This window comes from Gordionus sp. m RMFG-2023, chromosome 2 (genome assembly GCF_954871325.1).
Source record: "Gordionus sp. m RMFG-2023 chromosome 2, tfGorSpeb1-WG-v2, whole genome shotgun sequence".
NCBI lineage: Eukaryota > Metazoa > Nematomorpha > Gordioida > Chordodea > Parachordodidae > Gordionus > Gordionus sp. m RMFG-2023.
The window spans coordinates 18,478,689-18,505,364 of record NC_088776.1 but is presented as its reverse complement, the minus strand read 5'-3'; the positions used below and the strand labels follow the sequence as shown (position 1 = coordinate 18,505,364).

Sequence of the window (26,676 nt, the reverse complement as noted above, 5' to 3'; positions counted from 1 at the left end):
ATTTATTATAATTACAAGAACACTATTTTAATATTAATAATTTCATAATTAGAATTGTTTTTAATATATTCCAATCTGGTAATATTAATAAAAAGTTTAATTTAAGCCAAATCAATTTCATACACCTAAATTTATTATTATGTATTATTTGTTTATATCACGTGATTTAAATATATCCATTTTATATTTATGACTAGTTTTATCTAGATGAACTTTCAAAATACTAAGTTATTATACGATATTTATTAAAAAAACGTATAAAATAATAATATAGTTTTCCAGGCATGGTAGAACCATCTCCAAATATTGGTGGGCCCAATATGCAAAATTTTCCACCACAGAATTTTCAAATGATGCCACCATATCCGCCAAAACAATTTGGTACACATCACATATATATGATTATTAACTTAATTATAACCTAGGCAATCAAGGACCTCCACCACCTCAAGGAAATATGCCAGGCGGTTTTCCTCCTAATCAATTTCCACCTCAAAATTTTCCAAATTCTAATTTTTCCCAATTTCGTCCTCCATTGGGTCAAATGGCTCCTGATCCTATGTTTGGAAATTTTGGACCAAGTAACTAATTTTATGAATTTCAAATTATAATTATTAAATAGCAAATTTTATGAATCAGCCAGATAGTTTTATGGGAAATATGCCATTTAAGTAAACACTTTATGTTTATATGTTATTGATAATTTTAAAAAAAATATAATATCAAAATAATTTATACAGTATGATCTATAATAGCTAAAGTATAACAATAAAGGTGTCTAACTATAAATTAAAATGTAATAATGTTTTAAACATATTTTTATTAAAAAATATATATCGATATTGAAGCTGATTATTATTGATAGAATAGACTTTAAAATTATTAAATTTAAAATTTTACTTTTTGCCAAAAGTGTTTTGAATAGGCCTCCCCCCTTTTTTAATAATATAGAAGTTGGAACATAATGCTGAGTATGCCCAAATTACAGACTGCATACTTAAATCACATAAATAAAGTATAAATTTGTAATATATTTAAAGAATATCAATATATATTTTTTTAAAAATGAAATAATTCTCAATCTTGAAGATAAATATTAATATAGCTGATTAAAATGTAACAACTCAGAAATCATAACAGATTTAGTTTTCTGATTAAAAGTGCCTATATTTAAAGAAACATTTACAGGAAATAATCTTTATTTTAAAATTTATCTGGATTTTCAAGAACATTCTGACTTAATTGAAAATAATATAATGAAAATCAGTATACAACATTATTGTTTAAGAAGCAAATATATGGCAATAGGTGTTTCTTAATCCAAGCCAAAAATAGCTGTCTTATAGTATTCATGTAAATGGACTAGAAAAAGAAAAAGCTGAAAGAGTAGAATAGAGAATTGTAAATTAAAACAAACATTATTATTTCAACCAATCTAAACACTGATTATAGAATAATTGTCAGAAACAATTTAATTTTAATTAGTGAATTATTAGATTAGCTTAGGAATTTATTCTAATTGGAGATTTTTAATATTAATTTTTTTGAAATGATTTTATTCTTATATCCTTGTTGCATAACACTTTTTTTTATAACTTTAATTGACATATATTGAAACAAAGCAAAACTTACTACCCAGTTTATATTTATATAATGGAACACTAGCATTTTTGTATTCATATACTGTTCTGGCTAAAAAGTTCCATTCTGAGACCATTTCTTGAAAAATATCTAATTTGATACATATTTTTTTAAATCAGCACATTTTATGCATTAATCTTTTTTAACCATTAATATGAATTGAGCATTACTTTGATATATTTGATTTCCTTATATATTATATTTATGTTTTCTGACAATCTTGATTTTACCATAAGCGATATTTGGATGATGTTTATTAATAATACAAAAAAGAGAAATAAAATAGTTTAATATTTTTTAAAATTTTTATTCCAAAATTTGTTTGCAATATATTCATGGTCTATATTCATTGTTTGTATTGTATTGTTATTTTATGTGATGATTATTAATATTCAATTTAGGAAAATTATATAGGCTTAGCTATAGGACTAATTTTTTTATTTATAATATATAATGATAGTGAAATAAGCATTTATTCATTTGATTTTTAAAAATGATCTAGACAGGAAGGCTCCAAAATATACTATTCTGTTTCTGTTCCAGACCTTTACTCAAAGTTCTTATTAAATGTTCTCATCGAGCCTGATTTTTTTATAAACAATACATTTTATTTAAAAAATGTTTATAATAATTCTAACTAATGATTTATAATATTGTTATTGAATATTATATTATATTTAAAAATTTTGCTATATTTTTGAATGTTCCATTCATTTTCTAAAATCTTAGTTTCCTGGAATATATCATGTTCTGTCCATTTTTCTCATTTTTATAATAAATATAATGTTAGATAGAAATGGTTATAATAATGTTTATACTAGTGATCTGCATTGGGCCTACTTTTTTAAGCTCAGCCTGGCCTGAAATTTTTTTAACAAAGTTTTAGCGGCCCAGCCAGAACCTGAAATTTTTTTGAAAATATACCAGCTTGGCCATGTCCGAATTTATTTAAATATAGAAATTAATTTTTATAATTACTTAAAATAAAAGACATTTATAAGCATTTAGTTTCAATAAATTAAATCAAAAATTTTTATTTTACATAAAAAATTCTATATAAAATTGATAAATTTAGATATATTTAATAAAATTTCCAAGGTCCAATCAGGCCCAACCCGAAATTTTTTTAAAAATATAGGCCCGGCCCAACCAATTATTTTGCAGATCTCTAGTTTATACTATTTATAAATATGGGAATTTCAACTTCCAAAGACACCTAATTATATAGGCAATTTAATACAAATGGTAAAGATGTGAAAGCAGTTCTAAATGATGTAGTTGATATGCCTTGCTTACTCTCTCTTTATTTGTACAATAATTAATGACAGTATTATAGTATTTAAAAATTGAGCAGTTATTGTGTGCTTGTCTAAAATGCATTGTTTAAATTGATAATGGCATTTATAAAAATAAATAACCAAGAAATATTTATCAGTTTATCTAAAATAAAATGAAAGCATATTATATATGCTATACACATATGAGTAAAGAAAAAAATGTTAAAATTTTTTTAAATTGAAGTAAAAAGTATATTTTTGGTAACATTTATTCAAAATCTTGAACAGAAATCTAAAATTTATAGGTAACATGTTCATAAAGGTACTTCTAGTTTATTTATAGTATATTCTGGTAATATTCAAAATCTTGAAAGAGATACAAAATGTGTAGGTTAGAGTCTATAAAATAGTGTTATTAATATGCTTTATTTAGGTTGATTTATAAAAATGACCCGATTAAGATTTTAGTCAAAATAATATTGTGAGAACCTCAAGATTTGGCAAGTAGAAGCCTAAACTTCTGCCATCTATATGCAAAATCACCAGGCTTTCACAAATTATTTTGGTTATAATCTTAGGGCCATTTTTAAAAATTGACCTTAATCTGACTTTCTTACAACACTACTAAAAGGGTTTTAGTTTATGGGAAAATAAGCTAATTTCATAACCTTTATCATCTATTTGGAAATTATAAAAATTATATTAAATTTTCATTTTGTAAGAAATATAATATATTTCAATGATGTGCACTTTTGCTGAAATAAAATCCATAATCAAACACTATTATGATGAAAGCAGATTTGTAATCAACATTAAATAAGAGATATAGGCAAAACAAATGGTATTTATTTATTTAATATTAATAAAATATTTGAAATTTAAACCTAAGAACATGTTGATTGGATATTCATTCCTAATTTTAGGATGAATAATTTATGTTCTTTCATTGGAATGCTATGTATACCCTTCAATGAATCTTAGCATTTTTAGCTTAGTGGGGTTGTTATGACTTTTTATAAATACTTTATGTATTGGCTATTGTAGGTCATACTGTTCAAATTTTTTATAAAGGTATTTTCCTCTATAACAATAAAGTTTTCATATTATAAACAATAATCAGTTATTTACAGGTTTGAAAAACCTGACAAAAATACTTATAGTATATAAAGGTGTTAAAATCAGTGAAGTGTATGGTTAATATTCCATGACTAAAGATATATAATTTAATAAATATTGATATAGGAAGGAGCTTGAGCGTGTACTACCTTGTTTATAAAATATTAATATACACAATGCTTAATATAATATTTTGAAAAATCAAAGCCAAAACTCAGCCAATGATAACAGAATGCGATTTAATGAAGGTATTCATTTGTGTATATAGTGTATTCAATATATGAGTTAATATTCCCTAACATTTATGCATTCTACTATTTTTATAAAACTTGGTCTAAATTTATATATATCTTATAATAAAATATTTACTTTATTGAGATTAGAGATCTGCAAAACTCAACCCAACCCAAAAGTCCACTAATCTGACTTTTATATTTGATTGGCAAATTTGGAATATTTTTTATTACTAGATGGATTGGTACATTTTCAGATTGTATTGGGTCAGAATGTAAAATTTTTTAATTGTTTTGAATATCAATATTATGATTTGATTGTATTTTACAATTTTGTTTTAATATACTTATAAATTAATTTTAGAATTAATTTTTTGGTTATGGGTTGGGAATATGAAATTAATTTTATGGTCATAAATTTAATATAAAATATAGTTTAGAAAACCTTCCCCTTATGTGTTGGGTTGAAAAAGATCTTTTGCAGATCTTTAGTAAGAATTGTATCAATTTTTTCTTAAATTGGTTTAAGTGCCTAATTTTATTTTGAATTTTTTTTAAGTACCTAACCTACACAATTTATTTTATTAATCAAAGAATTATATTAGTTAATGCTTGAGATAACTTCTAAAATTCAGTTGATTTATTATCTATTAATTCTTAACAAGAGAAATGATACTTAAGAATAAGCTTGATTTTTAATTAAAGAAAGAAAGATTTAAAATTATTATAAGCTTTATTAAATAATCATTATTTTAAAAATAATATAATTTATTTTGCCAATAAATATATAAAACAAATTGGTCCAATTTTTTAAAATGTAAAGCATAAAAAATTGAATGTACCAATTTGATTTACCACACAAGGAAAAAGTTTAAAAAAACTTAGTTTTTAACCAAATAAAAACCTTGTTGCATAGTTAGAATATGATTGCTACTCTTTTGTTAGTTTAAATTCATATTGACTTTTTTACTCATGAGTGAAAATAAATAAATAATTGGTTTTGGACTGGATTATAATATTTGGGTAGTAGTAGGGATGTACGTGATAATTCAAAAAAAAATTTATTTCAAATTTCATAATATATTTGTTTATTAGTTATTATGTAATTAGATAATGTTATAAATAAATGATTTAAATATATTTACCATAACTCATCATTATAATATATTTAAATGAAGTATTATATGGTAGTTAAATTATACTTGCTAGACTGATGAGTAGATGTATGCATTAAAAATTAACGAGTATGTTAGCATAAGACAAATTAGATATGGTATTGAATGAGTAATCGGCCGATATCAATTTAATATCAGATTGGCTTCCAAAAGGTGGTATCGTTACACCCATAGGGAAGTAGATAGGTAGATGAGTATTCAAAACTTTTGTAAGTAGTTTTACATATTGTCTTAATTTTCACAGAATGAATAACGAGAGTCTATGCATTTTATATGTCTATGATTATATTTATTTAATATTCGTTTTTAAACCATAAACCTATCATTTTTAATATTAATATTAAATAAATATTCAGGATATATCTAGTTTATATTAAAAAATAAAGTTATAAATATAGAAATATTTAAAAAAAGATATCAAAAAAATCAAAAAAGGATCATGATATTTACCATTGCAATATTGTTGTCTCAATTTTGAATCATATAATTTATGGATAATTTAAAATTTTATATGCTATATTCCTCACTAAAAAGCTGCATAAAAAATATTAACATTGCCATTCATTTTTTTGTTTATTTGTTAAGCAGGGTAGATCTTAAGAATTTAAGAAATATATATTTCAAAAGATTTTTAAGGGTATTTTGCTTGATTAATTAACTTTCTAAATGTACTACAAAAGCATCATCAACATCTATTACTCAAATCTATTGTATAGAGAAAAAACACTAAAAGTTATATATTTCATATAGGATTACTGAGTATTTTTAATAGATAGATGTGCATGTGACACTGCTGCTGTGCGATTTTAATTTTAAAATACTCATTTAAAAATTATTAATGAGGTTGTATAATTCTTATATTTTTGCTTTTTTATTTATAATAATAAATTAATATTTATAATATATAATTAAAAATTTATGGACAATTCTTTTCACAATTATATCTGATATATTTCTGTAAAATTTGAATTTTATCGAGAAACAAGTTAAAACATTTTTAATCTTACAGTTTTATTAATTTATATGATATCAGGTCAATTCGTGCACCGTCAAATTCAGCGCGTATCTAATACAGTTGCGATTATAAATTTATTAGTATAAAACAAAATGGTAATTAAATAGAAGTCATTTTAGATGTTGGTCTTAATTATTCATATTATTTTTTTACAAAAATCTACAAAATGCATAGTATCAATAAAAAATTGAATAATATCAAAAAATTAGCAAACCAACTGATTTCTTTTCTGAACCAATTTACCACGTTATAAGGTATGTTGATTAGTGTTGTTAAACGGACCATTAAGATTTTAGCCAATATTATGTATGACAGGAGATTTTGTGCATAAATAGAAAGATTTGGACATCTATCTCGAATCTTACATATTATTTTTAAAAATCTTAATCAGTGGTTTTTAAAAATAGATCCAAATTGGGTTGTTTTACAAAACTAATGTTGATCTAAAAAATGATTATTTAAAATTATTGATAAGAGATCAACAAAAGGTAATTTCTTCATTTGATGCATGGCACCGCCATTTGCAATGGACAGGTCTATCTTCCAATATTTTATAAGACTTGTTTTTTTATTTATTTTTTTCTCTTTCTTTAATATGCATCGATCATGAGCAAGTTTAGGTTTTGATCCATGTTCACTAACATAATTTAAAGGCACTCTTTAAAATAAAAGTAAACTAGAATATAAAAAATTATAAATGATATACCAAAATAAGATTATTAATATTTACCCTTTAATTAGGAATTCTTAATTTATAATGATTAAATTAAGGAAAGAAATAGATTAAATTATGGAAGGAGATGAAAATACAAAAATTTTCTACAAACTTTTTAGAATTTAAAATTAAGAAAAGGAGAAAATATAATATAATTCTATTTATTAATTTGTTTAAAGGTAGGGGAAAAAAATAAGAAAAAGGAGATTTGGATTCTATGTTTTAGACTATAAAATTTATATTATAAACTTTTATTTATTGAGATAAATAATGATTGCTCTTACAAAATAAGAAAATTAATATTGTATTTATTTTTCTTTGTTCTAAAATTAGGCGGGGAAAAAAGGATTTAAGATTTATAATAAATTTGTTTATTCTTATTATATTTATTATGGGGGGGGGGGTAATTTTTTTAAACTTTAATTATTTTATTTTAATTAGTATATTTATATTTTCTTATAAATAAATAAAATTGTGCATTAATCCGTTTTTGATTATTTTATACTAGGAAAATTGTCCTATAATTTTTTTCTAAATTAATATAATCGTTGGATATCATTGGGAAATGCCAACCTCTAGCATTAGACTTCCTTGTGTTTATCCCTTATCAATAATTTTAAATAATTATTAGAATTTTTTTGAAACTGCTAAACTACCTGTGGGGTGGATTTTTAAAAACTGTCGATTAAGATTCTAAGAAAATAATAGATTCGAGATAGAGGCCCAAGCCTTTTTTACATATATTCGCAAAATGCCCAGGCTTACATCAGATTGGCTAAAATCTTTAACAAGACTAATCAATCTTATAACTTGGTAAACTGGTCCACCAAAGAAATATAGGTTAATTTTTTTTATATATTATTAAATTTTATATTGATATTACTCATTTAATAAATAAAATTGAGAATTTTGAACAAAAAATATGAAGAAATAATTAATAGGACTAATATTCAAAATGACTTCTATTTAATTATCTTTTAGTTTTATATTAATAAATTGTAACTTAATTAAATACGCGCTAAATTGTTGCCGCGATAAATTGTTGTGGAACCAAATTATATATGGGTTTTATTTCCTTATGGACTCATAAAACCTCAAATCCAAGAATTTCAATGGTGAGATCTATGATCAAATCTCTTGTTAGTTAAATATGATCACCACCTATGTTTTAGACATGAATTATCTTATGCTTCACAATGGAATAAAGAAATTAATGATAAAATGTTATAAAGAATTAGTGCTAAGTACATAATCCTTAGACCAGATATATTAGATCTGGATGATGAAGATCTCAGCATTGAAGACAATTTTGAATCTTATATGATGATAATTATACATTTTTATATGAAGAAAACAGCTTTAAAACTAAATTTGCCTTCACATTGGCATACCATTATAATGTTGCTAGAAAATATGAATGGAACCAACAAAAGTTCAGTAATTCAATGCACCATTTTTTGTTTTATTTTTGGTATTTTTTTATATTTGATTTTCTAAGAAAATTAATTAAGCAAATTATTTAGAAGAAATTGTCAATATTTATTATATTGCAGCTATAAAATGTTTTAGCAAGGATTTATCCAAGAGTATGGACTGCAAGAAAAATATTTTATTTATTGTGTGATTGATGGAGGCTTGGTTTAAAAAAAATCCTATATTCAAGGAAACCAAGGAAATTTAAGCCTTCAAGAAAATACAGATTTTGCAATATAATTTTTAATATATTAATGTACTATTTATACAATGATATCAGAGACCTACAGGCCATAATTAGCCATAAAATGATATAACATACCTTAGCCTAAAAAAATATATCTTTAATATAACTTAGGCTGGGATGAATTTTTAAAATAAACGTTTCATATAATGTATAATAAATATAATAATATTATTTTGAAAATATTCAATTTTTTGCACCATGTCCATATTAAAAAAATTTAAAAGTTTAAATTATATCTTAGTATCTATTAAACATTTTTATAGTAAAAAAATAAATTTTGAAATGGGAATGAAAAGAAACTCAAATCCAATGTTAGTTATAAGTTTCAGGGGATGGTAGATCTAAATTCATTTTAGATATACCTGATTTAGGAAAACATATTTTAATATAATAGCCTTTATTACGTTTTTTATTGAAATAATTTTATAAATGTGGAGTCCATCTTGCGATTTATATAGTTTTTTATCCTCATGTTTAATTTTATTTTAGGGATGAATAAACCAAGAGGAAATTTTCCGCCCCAGACAGGTGAATAAATATATATTCACTAATTAAATAAATATATATATACATTAGACAACCAAACGATCTTTGTTAGCAATTTACCTGAAAGTATTACTGAACAAGATTTAATAAATCACTTTGGATCGATTGGTGTGATTAAGGTTTTTTGATTAGATAACATTATTTTATGCTAAATAATCCGTAAAATTGTAGATTGATAAAAAATTGAGGAAACCAAAGGTTTACATATATTGTGATAAAGCAACGGGCAAGAGCAAAGGAGAAGCAACCGTATCTTTTGACGATCCTCAAACAGTTGATGCTGCTATATCTTGGTTTAATGGTAAACTTATACCATTGATAAATCAATATTCATTTTTTAAAATAAACCATTTTACTTTGAAATAAATATAATTCAAATTTTTACATTCATATTTTAGGAAAAATGTTTAGGAACAAAACTATCAAAGTTGAAGTAGCCACTGCTAAGGAATCACGAGTAGGACCTCCTGGCGGTTCTCCATTTATGAACGGACCTCCCCCTTATATGCCGATGCAGCCTCAAGGAGGAATGTTTCCACCTGCAATGGGTGGACCCATAGGCGGTTTTCCACCCAGACAGAGAGGCCCACCCCCTGGTTTCAATCCTCCTGGAGACTTTCGTGGGGGACCACCACCTGGTAATAATGGCTACCAAAATGATGGTGGAGATTATCGTGATGGAAATGGAAGGAATGATAACCAACGTTATGATGACAATCGAGATAGTGGTCGTGGCAATAATCGAAATAGCCGTGGTGGGGGAGGAAGTAGAGGAGGAGGTGGGGGTGGTGGAAGAGGAGGCGGTGGTAGAGGCGGAGGCGGTGGTAAAGATAGGCGTGACCGTTTCAGTGATGACAGAAGACGTGGTGGAAGTGGTGGTGGAGGAGGAGGAAGAGATAAAGGCGGAAGTGGAGGCAGAGATGGTGATTGGGAGTGCTCTGATTCGTAAATATATTTATATTACAATATATTAATTTAGTTCCATTCTGGTGTTTAGTTTAGTTCTATTTTTGAACAAATTTATTTCAGTATAGTAGATGGTCTCAGTTCAATTTAATTTTAGGTGGTTTGTTCCTATTTTTTTGTTTAAGTTTGGATTTTTAAAATGATATTATAATTTTTAAAATAATCATTATAATTTGTAAAATAATCATTATAATTTATAAAATATTTAAAAAACTAAAAAGTTGAATATATTTTATTATAAAACCACTGTGCCACAAAATTAGCTTCCTAACATAATAGATTAAATTTTAATTTAGGTATGGCTAATATTGAATTATTGTTTGTGAGAAAATTTAATTTCTTTAAATACATTATTAGTTTTAAAAAAGTATTTAATAGAAGCAATTTATATTTAGAATAATTTTTATTAAATTAACTCAATACTATAAAATACTATTATTATAGTGGCTGCAAAAATAAAAATTTTGCATGGAGAACTGAGTGTAATAGATGTAAAACGCCTAGATCTGAAGGAGGTGGTGACAGTGGCCCCAAGGAATCTCGTGGTGATGGTGGCAAAGGAAGAAATAGTTTTGGTGGAGGAGACAAAAGAGGAGGTGGTGGTGGATTTCGAGGAGGAAGGTATTTTCATTTTGTTACTATTATTTATATGCCTGATCATAAACTTTTAATTAAATTAGAGATATACCAAATTCTAATCTTCACTTAGATCTTTGTAAATATATGTATAAACGTATTTTAAAAATTCACATAAATATTTTCGTTTAAATGTTAATTAATAAACAAAGTACTTATAAGTTACAAAAGAGAGAAAATATATATTTTTTATAATTATAATTGATTCTCTATTCTACATGAGAAAAATTGAAATGATATTATCAATTTAATAAGGAAAATATATATTGAAACAGATCAATAAGATTTTTTCATAAGATCTAGCTGGGTAGATTAATAAAAAACAGATTCGATACATCTCTACTTATAACATACTTGTTATTACATGTCATAATAGTTTGCCCTATTTATATATATTATAGGATTTTTAGGCAAAATTTTTACGGCTCTTCAATATATAAATAAGGGATGTAAGCAAGAAACTATTATAGATTATATTTAATGATTTTTTTGCCATCATGTTTAAGATATTTAAAAAAATGTAATATGCAATCTTAAGCTTTATAAATTACTAGTATCTTATAGCTCAGTATATTTTTCCCAATATTTTATTTTAATCTAATTTAAGATTTACTTTTATCATTTTACCAAGATAAAACCTTTTATATATTTACACACTTTTTTAATTGTAGAAACAATGATAGAGGTGGAGGAAGAAGAGGGGGAAGACCATACTAAATACTCTACTAGTTTTCTATTGATGCTTTATGTATATATTTAGTTATTTGATATTTGTACAAAAATATTATTGTTTAGTGGTACATTATATAAAAATCTTTTACAAATTTTACTAAATAAAGAATATTGAATAATTATGACTAATATGTGTTTAAATAACATTAATCACTTTCAAACTGGATTGGTGTTATTTTTGATGATATAGTATCAGCTAATTCTTTTGTTCCTGCAGCTAAAAATTTTCTTGAAAGTAAATCTAAATCACCACCTTTAAAAAATTTATTATATAAATTAAAATGAAATGCTTATCATTTTAGGTTAATTTAAACGTTTTATAATTGTAATGATAAAACCTTTAGGATCCATTATCACACCTCCAGCTTCTGTAACTATCAATACACCAGCAGCAATGTCCCATATGTGAATACCAAATTCAAATCCTCCATCGCCCTGACCACTGGCAATTGCACATAAATTTAACGCAGCTGAGCCCATAGAACGAATTCTTGTGGATGGGAATTATATTTTAAAAATTATTGACTATTGAGATCCCCAAAAATGTTTTTAAAATTTTATTTCAATCATTAAAAATTACCCGTGAGAAGCTCTTGCTAAACGTGCGTAATTTTCCAATTTTTTATCAATGATATTTTCTTTCCTTAAGGAGCCAACCTCGGTAAATATCAAAGCCTTTCCAATATCTAAAAATATATGTAATTCTTATATAAAATTGGACTCTTTGTAGGCGCCTTCTAAAAAGATATCGAATTTCTTTTACATTCATGTCTGATGAGAGGAGAATATATTTTTTAGTAAGATCTACCCAGCCCAATAATTATTAATAGTACCAGTCTGGCAAATTTTTTTAAAAAATTGTAAAATTATTTTATAATATAATAAGGGCCTTTTAAGATATAATAGGTATTTGAAATTGTAAGTAAAATGTACTTGTAACTTGTGCCATTCAAGTATGATTGCTAAAAAAAGCTTCTAATAATATGAATATCTCTTGCTTAAATGGGTTTTATTTTGAAAGGTGAGTATTTTTGTGAAAAACGGCAAATAAAAAAATTTGTAAAGTCTGGTCTAGTGTGAAATCTAAAATCCTGGTTCGAAAATCAATGCTAGGTCTGGATATAGCTTATATAAATAACAAATAGAAATTTAATTTTTGAATTAGGATTGTTAAAACGCAGTCTGAGTTGGGTTTTTAGATGACTAATGTCAAGGATGGCATTAAAATATGAAAAATCATATTGTAAAGCTTTGCCTCATTTTTTATTTTTTTATGAATGAATTGCCCCAATAAATATTCCTAAAATCCATGTTAGAAATTATTTATAACTAACAAAAATTTTACAAACTAGCAGTAAAATTTTTACATAAAATATAATAAAAATGATTTACTAAAAATCCAAATTTTTTTTTAATCTTGTTAAAATAAAATAACAATTTTTGAAGTCTATATTTTATATAAAAGGCCTGGTTCAGTTGTCCTGATTTTTATAAAATATTTAACCTTTAAATTTTTTTAACGATCTGGACAGAAAGGATTGTTTTTTAAATTGGTCCATACTGAAATTTTGATCTTCTCTAGTCTTATATATTTTTGGGAAAAATGCAAGAATCCAATATTTCAAAAAAATTAATATTTTTTCATTGTAAAATATAATAAAAATGAAATATAAATTATAAGTAGAAACAAAAATGCCCGGCCTGAATTTTTTTTAAAAAAATTTTCTGCCTGGTATGGGTTTTATATTTTCAGGCCTGGCCCGGATTTTTTAAAAAAATTTTCAAGCCTTCGATTTTTTTTAAAAAATATATTTTATTTATTTTTAATTTCTATAGCTAATAATGGCGATTTAAAATATACGGCCCAGCCCAGGTATTTTAATAAAAATTCTCAGTCTGTATATTTAAAAAATTAGGCCAAAAATAAAGTTAGATTTTTAAAGATGAATAATAGGAGGGTTCTAAAGTTAAGAATATAAAGCATGTCGTTAGTGCTGGTTCAAATCAGGCTGTATTTAAATCGAGTTTTGACTTAAATGAAATGCGTTAATATTATGCATTCTTATCTATCGATGAATTATCCATTGTAATAAATTTTACCATATATATACAAGTCCATAGCTATAACTTCGAGGGGTGGAGGGGCATTTTTCAATATCAGAGATCATTATTTTAGGCTCAGCATGGATTTGAAAAGAAAAAATCAAAGTGTGGATTATTTTTGGTAATTTTTTCAGGCTAGAATTTGTAATCATTTTTTTTGACAGGTCCAGAATTTTAAAAATTTTCAATATTCTTTATTTTGTAAATTGAAAATATGCGCATGAATATCAAACGCTCCATTATATGATTTTATAAATTAGGCCAAATTTTACTTATATATATAGTAATCAATTTAATATCACTTAGATTTCTTTTATGAAAAATAAACAAATTTGAAGACGAGTTTTAATCGAATTTTCTGATGTATTTTTTCCCGTAAATAATACTAAATTTTGCTTTCGATTATCCTGTACTAGATGGTACCCATTTGAGTGTAATGCAGTGCCGTATCCAGGATTTTCTTATGATGGGGGGGGGGGATTTTTTTGGAAGGCTTTACCCCCAAACCCCCTTAAATGGCCTTCGGCTGGGTCTTATGTTTTAGCTATTCCATTAAATTATTCATAATTTAATTTAATAATAATTATATTTCTATTTGTAACTATTATTTACTAATTCGTGCTAATGGATATCACAAGCCTATTTTTTATTATTTTTAGTTAGGTGGTATATTATATTTAATAAAGTTTTTTAAATGTAAAGTTGAAATAAAGTTTGTCATTTTTTTAATAAAATTTGCTTTAAAAACTAGCCTCAGCTTAAATTCTCATACAATATAAGTATAATATAATTTTTTTATTGAAAATACTAATAGTAATGTGTATAAAATTTTAATGTTGTTAAACGGCTCGTTTTGAGCCGATTTTTAAAACCGGCTAACTCAATATTTTCGCCAGAAAAATATTAACTAAGCCTCGAAATTTCGATACTATATGTCTAGACCTTTGCTCCTTCTATGAGCAAAATTTTCAGGCTTGCATAATATTTTTCTGGATAAATAACTGAGTTAGCCGTTTTTAAAAATCGGCTCACGAGGCGTTTAACAACACTAAAATATTGACTAGAAAATAATTTAAAAAACAAGTTTTTCTAAACTTCTTATCAAATACAATATTATACAAATATTTTTATTAAAAACTATAATTATAATGTGATTTTTAATTTTCGTGAGAATGTTGCCAATTCATCAAGAATTTTGTTTGTCGTTGGAACCAAATCTCTGGATATTTAACAGAGCTAACCCATTTAGCCGAGATTCGGAAGTATTACTTCATAAATATGTTTTCAACCTTCTTAAGTTGGAAAGTCCTTTCATTCGTACATGTTATAATAGGTAAACATGGTAGAATATAAAACAACTTCAAAATATTAGGAATTTGAGCCAAGGTTTCTTTAAACCGATTGAGCGCATCAATAGCATGCTCAAGTAAAATAGCTAAACTTAGTAAATATTTATACCACAATTCGAATTCACTGATTAAATTTCATACGAATAAAATTTTATAAATATTTAATTTTACCAATAGTGGCATTAGAAAACGAAGATGGATCTTTGGGTATTAAAACTTGAAGATTGCTAAAGACTTGTTTTTTATCTAAAAACCGTTCTTTTATTTGAGATAAAAAAGTATCTAAGAATGGGATGAAAGTGGATATTTTATAATATTCTTCAGTTGAGCCAATATTTATTTTACATCTCAATAATTGCCCAGGTGCTAGACGAGGTTTAATTAGTGTTATATCATAAAATTGAGCCTTCGATTCAACGTCTATATAAGTATTATGAAAATATTCATCTACATTCATTCTTATTGTATCTACTGTTCATATATATTTTCCGCCAAATCAATAACCTGAACCAAATCTAAATTTGATTTTTGTAAATTTCTACAAAGTAGTGAGCTATAGGAAAATAATTTATTGATGCAACTAGCAGCAATGATAAACTCTGATTGATCAATTGAATTCAATAATGATATCGCTTCTGACGACACATTACTATTTTTCATGCTCAGCCTTATTTAACTTTTGTATTTCTATTTCTTCTGTTCTACAAAATTGAAGTAAAAATAAAATATTTAAAAAAATTATAGATATTTATTAATAATTAATATTAAAAATACTTATTAATTCTAACTTACTAATAATTTTGAATTTAATAAAATAATTATATATAATAATAAAATAAATTACCATTTGATTTCAATCTTTTTGACTTAAAATTTTTCCATTTTATTAATATTTTTGAATAATGTTAATGTACTCACAAGGAAAGGAAATTTTAATAAAATTTATTTATAAAGTTTTATGTTGGGAAATTGTTATTCAAATATTTGTAAAATTTTGATGGGGGGGGGGGGGGTGGAGGGTAAAATTTATATTAGCTTAAAATGATATTTATGAAAACAGTCAAATTTGCGATGGGGGGATTTCCCCCCCCCCCATTGGTTACGCGCCTGGTGTAATGTATTGTCTCACATGAATATATATCCACTCAAGTTTAATATTAGTGAATTTCTGGCTAAATTAAAGCGCTAAAATTATAAATACATTGGCTAAATTTAAAGAAATTAAGAATTATAACGTTACAATAATTTTGAATCATTAAATGTATTTAATAGATATCGATAACAGAATATCGCAAATGATAATACAAGTAATTAATTTCTTATTAACAAATCGCTTATGCCCAGATGAAAAAAATAGAAATTTAAATTTGGGCTAAAATCTTTTCGTCAGATTCCCAGTTTGACTCTCCCGTAGCTATAGGCATTAATTTATAGTAAATAAACAATTTAATAGATGTGCTGATACTGTTGTTAAATGGCTCCAGAGCCGATTTTTAAAAACGGCTAACTCAATATTTTATCCAGAAAAATATTACGCGACCCGGAAGATTTTGCTCACAGATACAAAAGTTTAGACATGTATTAGTAAAATCTCAAGGCCTAGCCAATATTTTTCTGGCTGAAATATTTAGCTAGCCATTTTTAAAATTTAGCTCAAATCGAGCCACTTAATAACAGTATGCTGAAGAGTTAATTCAAATCGTGCTACTTTTATTTTGTATTTAAATAAATTAATAAGTTTTATATTTTGGGGAAGCCTCTGATTTTTGGGGAAATATCTTGGGGGGGGGGGCAAGAAAAGGATCAAAAGGAAGTGAATGATCCGAAGACGTTGGTGGGTACGAATAGGGAGAGAACCATGACGTGGGAAATGGGAGGTGATATTTAAAGATAGGGAGATTATATATGAGTAAAATGGTATTTGGTGGAAAAAAAGGCCGTGGGGTAAACCAACGTGTGCATATCAGAAGTTAAAGATGGAGCTACATGTGGTAGAAGAATATATTCTGAGAGATTTCTCATCGTTGCGTTCAAATGTCTACGAATTATTACATGGGAGTACCAAGGAATGGTTACACATCTGCTTCCACATCATATAAAGCTTTAAGATGCCTGCGGTTATATAATATTTTAGCCTTAAGGTGTTAATAATAAGTCCATACGTCTTTTCAAACAAGATGTTTTTCCAATAGAGAAAAACCAAAAAATAATATATACTTCCAAACACGCCATATTTTACAATTTTTTTAATATCAAAATATTTGATTTTCATTAAAGATTAAATCGTTTCATATGTAAGTGAACAAGTTATTATTTTTATATTATACTAAAGAAAAATATAAATCATATGTTTGGAAGTTACAAATTGTCAAAAACTTCTTTTTGAAAGTCGGAAATTCCAAATTGTGAGTTTTTGTTGCGTCACTTTTTAAATAATCGTATTTCAAGCGGTAGTCTATATTGGTGAATTCATGAACAAAAAGAACGCCAACAAATATGAGTTAAATTTTAAGTATATTTCCCGACATTGACGTGACAGGGAAATTGATTTAAAAGCCTAATTTACAGGAAGAATGAAAAAGAGTTTAATTTTTAATTATTAGTCTAGCTATAAATTATATCATAGAAATCATAAAACCAGATATAAAAAAATGAAAGTCTAAATTAAAATAATTTTTTTAAAAATAGTATTTTATTAATATATCGGATAGATATAAAAGTTATTTTACAAAATATATATAAACCTGCCATATTTAAGATAAAAACATCTATCTAACATTATCTATTAAATTCTTCAGTATCAACCTACCTCAATAATATAAACAATAATCCACCTGTAACTTTGGAAGAAAATATTTTCTTTTGATTGCAGAAAGCGCCTTGCCCTTTCTTAGCGGTGTAAAGGAGATTTTGCATTGGGTTATATATAATTCCAATTACTATCTATTAATATTTATTTTTTTTAAATAAAAAATTTATTGTAATAATTAAAGTAGTTAAAATCAATATATCAATTTTTGAAAACAAAAGGAAAAAAACCTTTTTATCATAGGACACACCAATACTCACGGCACAATTAGGGAACTGATGAATAAAATTGGTGGTTCCATCGATAGGATCAACAATCCAGGTAGGGCTATTATTCCATGGCGGCCTCTCCTCACTCTCTTCTCCTATACATCTAATTTCAGAAATAAAAATGTTTGAGACTCAAATGTTTTTTTAAGGCCATTAATATGTAAAATGATTAATCACTAGAGCTCTGCCATGGTCCCGCCGAACTGTTTTTGAAAATGTTATTCGGCATGGACAAAGATTCTCCTACACACTTGAACTTTTTTAAATTAAAAATTATAATTTTTCATTTTTCTCGAGTACTTATAGTTTATTTGAACAATATATATCCCTGACTTCTATATTTTTTTTTTATTGAATCGGTCTTTAATTTAAGTGGGATCTATTTCTAAAATCAATAGCTCAAGCCGGATCGTATTTTCTAAAAACAACGGGATGGATTGATTGGGAAAATATATATAATGCAGGGATTTTCTTATAAGTGGATTTAAAATCATTACACGTGATCTTTATATTTCTGACGGATATTGTCAAAAATGAATTTTTCGATAGCTTTGTCAGTTTCAGTGACCAAATCTGCGAAGGTTTGTTTTGTATTTATCGTTTTTTCTTTGTGAAATGCATCAAGCATCATCTTCAATTAAAAATAATAATAAAGAATAGAACTAACAACTTCGTCAACTTACATAATAAATAACAATTTAATAAATTAAATTATTGGGAAGAGCAATTATTTTTTAAATTTATAATCAAACGAAGAGATATCTATAACTGCTACTATTAAATCGGTAAGTCGAGTTAGCTAACCGTAAATCGGGTAGGGTCTGAATCCAAAAAAAGACCCGACATGAAAGACCATCCAATGAATCGGCTCGGTTTGGCATATTAAAATGTTTCAACTAATACGATTAGATGAGTCCAAATTTTTAATATCAGGAAGGAATCCTGGGTGATAAGAAGTTGGTTCTACCATAATTTTTTATGTAGAAGAAACTAATTATAGAGAGCCGAAGCATCTGGTTGACTCGGATCTTAGCCGATTTTTAAGACTCCCCACTTAAACAACACTAAACTAAACAATTTAAAAAATGATGCATCGTCATTGCCAAAATAAAATCTTTTTCTTACTCTAATCCACACTTTAAAAAAGGAACTAGATATGCTATATTTTTCCCATTCATTTAATTTATCTTATAAGTTTTTCCAATTTTTAATTAATTTATTAGTATAATATAATTCTTTTAAAAATTAATTTATTTGATATTTAGAAAAACGAAACATCAGTTGAATTAAAACTTCCTTTATATTATCTTTTATTAGTTTGACAATTTTATCTAAATATTTAAGCAATAAATATACTATTAGTTATTAAATATGAGTTATTTAGTTTAATTTACTATAAAGTGTAAAGAAAAACAAATTGAATAAAGACATTTATTTCTTTATACTTTAATTTTTTTTGAAGATTATGGTCCGCTGCTATCAAGACCTCTCTTTTCTACAAATTGGGGACCAAACTATCACCTGGAAATATCAAGCAGGGAGGCTCTCTAGGTTTAATTTTATTCTGTATAGATCTTGATTGCATTACTAAACAAAGTAAAAATCAACTGCAAGATTGATCTCCATGTGTAGTAACATCGATGAGGGAATAATTAGTGAATCACCCGAAGAGATAGCAAAAACATGCAGCATAGAGGTCCACTTTTACCCGGCTTTCGGCCGACCTCTTCAATGGCTATTCATATTATACATGTTTTTATTATTTCTTATATTTTTAGACAAAAATGTAAAACGATGGGTTAAATACAATATTAGAGTTACAAAAATGACTCATATTAAACGATAATCCTACATTTTATTTTAGGAATTGTACATATAAAATCATATAATTGAACACATAAAAGTATTACATATTGCACTATAAAATCTACATACAATATATCATATTGCACCTAGTATAAGACTTTATACATATAAAATCAAACGAATATTATATAATTTTTAAGCTAATAAATCTCGCATTAACTCTCAACTTTGTAGCAAATAAACACATATTCAAGTTATATTTGAATAAACACTTCTATTTGAACGGGCATCAATAAAATTATCTCCAATTAATCGTGTCCCATATTCCCTCAGCCTATATTTTACAATTTTAAATTTACATGATGTTCTTCCACAACTAATATGTTAATAAAAAATACCGTTGTGTAGAGTTAGGCTGAAAGTTACAAATAGTTATATATATCTCCCATTTTAAAAATATAACGAAAAGCGTCTGTAACCATTATATTGGTTTGTGTAAAAACAAGAGAATTCAATAGAAATGCTAATAGGATTTCAATTTCAAATCTTTTCATTGTGGGATTTAGTTATATATCTTTTCATTTTTTTTAAACAATGACAGCCATCGAAAAAGCAATTATCTCAGCATAAGATGACGAGAATATTTTGGTAAAATTTTTTTTGTACAATTGCGAAAAATAGATTATTTAAAGTTTCATTTAAAAACATATTTTAGAGCTAAAACCGATAAAAATAATTTTTTTATTTTCACAGTTTGTAGTACGAAGATAAATTGAAAGAATCCTATATCTCGATCCATCATTTGAAATAAATATACAGCATAAATATCCAATAAACTATTTATTTATTACAATACATACTTACCAATCTCGTATTCTTTTTGATTTGCAAATTTAAAAGATTAAACAAGAGACAAATATTATTTTATTTGATCGAATGAATGATAATATTTGATTTTTATTTATTAGACAATAAAATATTAATAAATTAGTTTTCGTTTCTTTATTATACTACTTTTTATTTTAAACTTTGCAGAAAAATGAATCAATAAAATTTTTAGTCGAATTTTTCTATTTTCACCTATTCTTATTTTTAAACATATAACGAAGAACTTTTTTGTCACTATTTTCTAAATAGTGATAACATAATTAGCTTTTTTTTGAAGAGACGATAACAACTTAGCCGTTATATTTCATAACCGTTAAATTTTATTATGTAGTGTGCCAAACTCGTTGTGTGCATATCATAGCATAATAGAATCCCAAATACATTTTAAGTATTGATTACTTAAGGTTGGATTTATCATTATCTTATAATATTACAAGACTCCTCACTACACAAATTATATCATAAATATTTTCAATAACCTGACTATCAAACCTTTGTAAATACGGGCAATGAAGACAATTCATGTTGTAATTTGTCACTGAATAAGTAAAAAAATTTGCAAATATTGCATATTCATTATAAGCTATTTGTTCACCGAAAATTTAATGGTTGTTAAACTATTTATAATTTGATCAATTTTAGGACTAAATGTTTAATAATATAGAGAATAATCGAATCTTCGAGCCTTTCATTGCATTCATCACTATACACCCTCCTTGTTATACTTATTTGAGTTTTTAGCACTTCATTTTGTTTCCAGATGTTAACTGGCAGCTTTAAATCAGGAATATTTTAATTTAAATTTGTAGCCATTTTTATAGCTTTATTTCGAATGGAGGATTGTAAAATTTTAGTATTTTAAGTAGACTGAATATGTCCATAGAACATAATGTTTCGGCCAACAAATAGTGGTTGAGAGAATTTAGAGAATAAAATAAATAGTATAAATAAATTAACTACTAATACTTTATTAATTAATATAAATACTAATTACATAATCATAACTAAAATAAGAAATTAAAATAATATAAAAAATTTAAATTAAAAATTATCATAATCCTTCTTAAGAAAAAAATTCCCGATTATATATACTTTTCTTTATTCATTTGCATCGTCTTTATTCAAAAAATCTAATAATTCGTTACGTTTTTCTGTTTAACAATCGATTTGAATATTACTTCGATTTGAATATTACTTCTTTTTCCTCTATTTTATTTCAAAGTAATTTACATATTACAACACCCTTACACTTAGATTAGGCCCCACATCCTGCGAAATACCAATATTCGAGCATGTATCCAATTACTGTTTTATTTCCTTTGCTAACTTACATCACCGATAGATTCTGTTTCTTGTCTTAGCCTGTTATTGATGAGCTCTTAGCCCTGACAACTTGATTAACTAAACGATACAAGATTGCTAGTCAACGATTATCGATACTACGTCTTAAATTCTCCTGATAAATTAATTTGGTCTTTTGCTCGTTTCTAACGTTCTCTTGTAACTAATGATCATTGCTTTATCTCGGTCAACGATGTGCGATGCTTGATCTACGATTAACGATTGTTTTCCTGAATTCTTGTTTTTAGGATCATCGATTTTGTATCCTATACTAAAGTTTTGATAAGCAATTGGCGATAATTGGTCAACGATTAAAGATTGCATCCTGGTCTTGACCACTTGTTCTACCTAGTAGCTTGTCACTATATCAACTTCGTCTTAAGATCTCTTATACGACAAATATTTCTTTTATCCTTTGATCTCAAATAAAAATTAGATCTCTACGTGAGCTCGATTGCGGCATAAAATTTATAATGACGAAAAGCCGTATCTCTTTATGAAGATTTTTGGTTAATCCACAACCTAATATTAAATAAAACGATTACTTGTACCCTACGATCTTTTGTGACAAATTCTTTTTAGCTAAACGACTAATTTTATTCTTTAACGAACTACGACCATTAATATTGTTACATTGTTTTATTGCTCTCATTCTTTGTCTTAGTGTCGATAGTCATTTCATACATCTCCTTCCCCCTTTATTTAGAATCTCTTTTCAGAGTTAATTAGACTGAATTGTTGTAATTGCCCTGTCGCCTCCTTTCTTCAACACCATTGTAAAATTTTAGTGTTTTAAGTAGACTGAATATGCCCATAGAACATAATGTTTCGCAAATATAGTGGTTGAGAGAATTTAGAGAATAAAATAAATAGTATAAATAAATTAACTACTAATACTTTATTAATTAATATAAATACTAATTACATAATCATAACTAAAATAAGAAATTAAAATAATATAAAAAATTTAAATTAAAAATTAAGTTCGTAAAATCATAATCCTTCTTAAGTAAAATATTTCCGATTATATATACTTTTCTTTCCTATTCATTTACATCGTCTTTATTCAAAAAATCTAATAATTCGTTACGTTTTTCTGTTTAACAATCGATTTGAATATTACTTCGATTTGAATATTACTTCTTTTTCCTCTATTTTATTTCAAAGTAATTTACACATATTACAACAGAGGTGAAAGTTATAAAAGATACAGAAGACTTGACATCTTCAATCATTTTACAAGCTCCTAAATTTTCATTTTTTTTAGCTTAAAGATATAATAAGAGCCCTATTATTTCAAAAAAATCAAAGCGGATAAAACTTTTTAAATTTTCTATGATTCTCGGGAGCAGCTCTCTTAATTATATGACTATCTAAGGTCTTTTTCACATTACCACCATGGCGGACAGGTGAAAAAGACTTAGCAACCTCATTTAGACAGATGAATTATTTCACCAAGATCAACTGCTGTCTTGTACTATATATTTGCAAACTAATAGTTTGCTAATTATCTCCCTTTTATAATATTAAATTCCTAATTTTACTTATAACAGCATTAATAACATAATCAAAACTTGACTGTCATTTAAACGGGCAGGCATATTTTTTGAAAAAAACCTATAAAATAGCAATATCTAAATAATAATCCTCATAAAATGTATTTGCTAAAAATGTAATATGATAACGTTTAATTGTAAAATAAATGAATATGATAAGAGAAAAGTCATAACTTATGATAAAAAGAAATAATTTATATTATTAATTTTCTAATCAGCCTCTTTTTTCCATTTTTTACTGATCATGCATCATGATAAAAGATGAAGGGGCTTCAATCGGTCTAAATCTTAATACAAACAAAACCGAATTCTGCCCTTTTCAAATCGAACGTGTAAAATACTATAGTTTTAAGAATAATAGCTAGGTAACTAAAAGATAACATTTTTTGTTATATTATCTGTCATAAGAAAAGGGTTTAAAAATATCTAACGAATATTATTCATATAGCCATAAATATTATCCATTTTAAAAGAGATGAGATTAACTTTTGAGGATAAACAAAGCAAATTTCATTTAATCATTGGTTAAAATTGGTTTTATTTATGACATTGGTTCAAATATAAGTGGTAAATGAATATCTAAATATATAACCGGTATCGGTTATCGGATCAGTTTTGTAGTAATATGAGATGGAGGAAAAATTTGTATATTGGCATAGAAATCATTTAAATAAAAGATATAATGATCATAAATATTATTTAATTAATATGTAAATATTATAGAACTTTTCTTTCTCGAGTAATGTCTTTTAAAATGTAGTGTATTTATTTGTGCCTAAAATTTTTTAATATCAAATCATTTCACTAAAAAAGAAAGAAACTTTGCAGAAATAGTTTAGTATAAAATAAGTTTAACAAAAGGATATATTTTTTTTTTAACATTGTTTTTTAAGATAAATAAAGTTCAACTATAGCCCGAAAAACTATTATGGTTAAAAATAAATTTTGGAAAACAATATAGTAAAAAAAATTTTTGCAACTATTTGTACTAGAGCCCTGCAAAGGACGTCTATTTTTTTGTGATCAAGGTTGCCCAGTCAAGACAAAAATTTAATTTTTTGTCTGCTGCTGGTTGGCCTGAATATAAATATTTACATTACAAGTATAATAAATTGGTTTTGTATATTAATCGTTTATCAATATATTATTTTAATTTATTTATCGAAATTTGAGAAGATTGAAGAATAAAGTCAATTTTAAGGAAATGATTATATTTATGCTTTCCAATAAAATAATAATTAATTAATCAATAATAAAACTATAAAAAAATTATAAACTTTTAAAATATTAATAATACAAATTTCCCACAAAAATCATTTTTTATTTTAATCACCAGATCATGCCTGAATAAAAAATAAAATTAAATTTATTTTAAAAAATGCAATATTATAAAAATCATAAAAATATATTTGAAGACTATTTAAAAATAAGGTTTAAAATTTAAATTTTATAACTAAATAATTAATAATTTTTTTTTAAATTTATGCCCAAGTCTGTAGTCTAGCATATTTTTTTTAAAAAAATATTTACTAGTCTTAATGACCAATTCTTATTTTTAAAAATGTTCAAATCTGTCAGTCCCAATATTTGTTTTAAAAATTATGCCAGAATCCTAACCCAAATAAAGAAAAAACAAATATGTTTGAGTTTATCCAGAAAAAATATTTAAAAAGAATTATGTTCAAATCCATTTGGCATGAATATTTTTTTGAAAAGCCTTACCCAATCTAGTCTGACATGGGCTAAACTTGTACACACAGCTCTAATTAGTAATATATGCCTTTCTGGATTTTTTTTATTAGATTTTTAGAAACTTTTGGACTTAAATATAACGAAAAGGCATTTATTTACAAGTCCTAGAAACAGAATAGTATATAATGGACTTGTATATTTTATTTAGTTTTAAATTCAGAAAATATATTTTCCATATTTGATTTCTGTTTTTTATTTTCAATTTTCTTACAATTAAATTAGCTATTGTATTTAAGTACATGAATAATCAAATCTTAATTTTATTATTCAAATGATTACAAAAAACATACAGATGTTTAAAAAAAACTGGTAAAATTTAAAAAAACTATAAAATGTTTAATCTATAATATTTATGAATTATCAATTAAAATTATTTACACATGAAAATTCAATATTTTTTCTCAGAGGGACATGCCCAAATTTTTTTATTAATTTTTAATCCTCATTCCCAGCCCAAATTTAGCCCATTATTATTATTAGGCATAGCCCAGCCTAAAATCTTTAATTATAAAATAGCAAAACACATTTATATAGTTAAAGAAAAATAGTCAATTGCTTTGTCCTAATCCCATGGAATTACAATTTTATTTTTTAGAATAATGTATAAGCTTTAATCATTTATATCAATAGAAAAAAAAATCTAGTTTGCATAAAAGATAATCTCAGTTTATAGATGCTGAATAATTACATAATTTATTTAAATGCCAATTTAACTATTTGGGTGTAAAATGAAGATTGCAAATGATTGTTTCTAAAATATTTACAACTGATATTTTATAAATATCAATAGCAGTAATCTTTGCGTTTAAGATACAAGCGTATTTTTATATAGAGTTCTCCTAGTAAGTAGCCAATAATGCAGATTGTAATTAAAATTTACAAATTGCAATGTAAAATTTGTTTATAAACATTTAAAATGGTAAATAAATAACCTTTCCACTTTCTTTAGCTAAATGTAAGCCAAAAGTGTACCACTCGTCGATTTGATCTTTACTCATTTTTTATAGAATAGTTAAAATAGAGAAATATCG

At 25.5% G+C, this 26,676-nt stretch overlaps 2 protein-coding genes across 2 annotated transcripts; one reads left to right on the top strand and one right to left on the bottom strand.

The window, feature by feature from the left end:
- Positions 1-110: 110 nt before the first annotated feature.
- On the top strand, positions 111-11,891 carry LOC135925214 (RNA-binding protein cabeza-like). Its single transcript, XM_065460437.1, has 11 exons — positions 111-227; positions 275-381; positions 426-581; positions 623-671; positions 4,242-4,282; positions 9,382-9,420; positions 9,469-9,557; positions 9,610-9,739; positions 9,837-10,383; positions 10,849-11,025; positions 11,712-11,891. The coding sequence occupies exons 1-11, from the start codon at positions 208-210 to the stop codon at positions 11,755-11,757; spliced, it is 1,401 nt and encodes a 466-aa protein (XP_065316509.1). The 5' UTR covers positions 111-207; the 3' UTR covers positions 11,758-11,891.
- Positions 11,823-26,676, bottom strand: LOC135925215 (inositol monophosphatase 1-like). The gene is made up of 7 exons (XM_065460438.1): positions 26,578-26,676; positions 18,800-18,933; positions 18,264-18,405; positions 18,059-18,167; positions 12,353-12,458; positions 12,111-12,262; positions 11,823-12,025 (listed from the first exon to the last, which is right to left on the bottom strand). Exons 1-7 carry the CDS (start codon positions 26,641-26,643, stop codon positions 11,919-11,921), a joined length of 816 nt encoding a protein of 271 aa, XP_065316510.1. The 5' UTR covers positions 26,644-26,676; the 3' UTR covers positions 11,823-11,918.

Excerpts from the sequence above, each read along its gene's own strand:
- LOC135925214 (XM_065460437.1), top strand. The coding sequence starts at position 208 with ATGAACTTTCAAAATACTAA. Across the intron at positions 9,558-9,609 it reads GATCGATTGGTGTGATTAAG|ATTGATAAAAAATTGAGGAA; the intron begins GTTTTTTGATTA and ends GTAAAATTGTAG. Across the intron at positions 11,026-11,711 it reads GGTGGATTTCGAGGAGGAAG|AAACAATGATAGAGGTGGAG; the intron begins GTATTTTCATTT and ends TTTTAATTGTAG.
- LOC135925215 (XM_065460438.1), bottom strand. The coding sequence starts at position 26,643 with ATGAGTAAAGATCAAATCGACGAGTGGTACACTTTTGGCTTACATTTA. Across the intron at positions 12,263-12,352 it reads TTAGCAAGAGCTTCTCACGG|AATTCGTTCTATGGGCTCAG; the intron begins GTAATTTTTAAT and ends CCCATCCACAAG. Across the intron at positions 12,026-12,110 it reads TGTGATAATGGATCCTAAAG|GTGGTGATTTAGATTTACTT; the intron begins GTTTTATCATTA and ends AATTTTTTAAAG.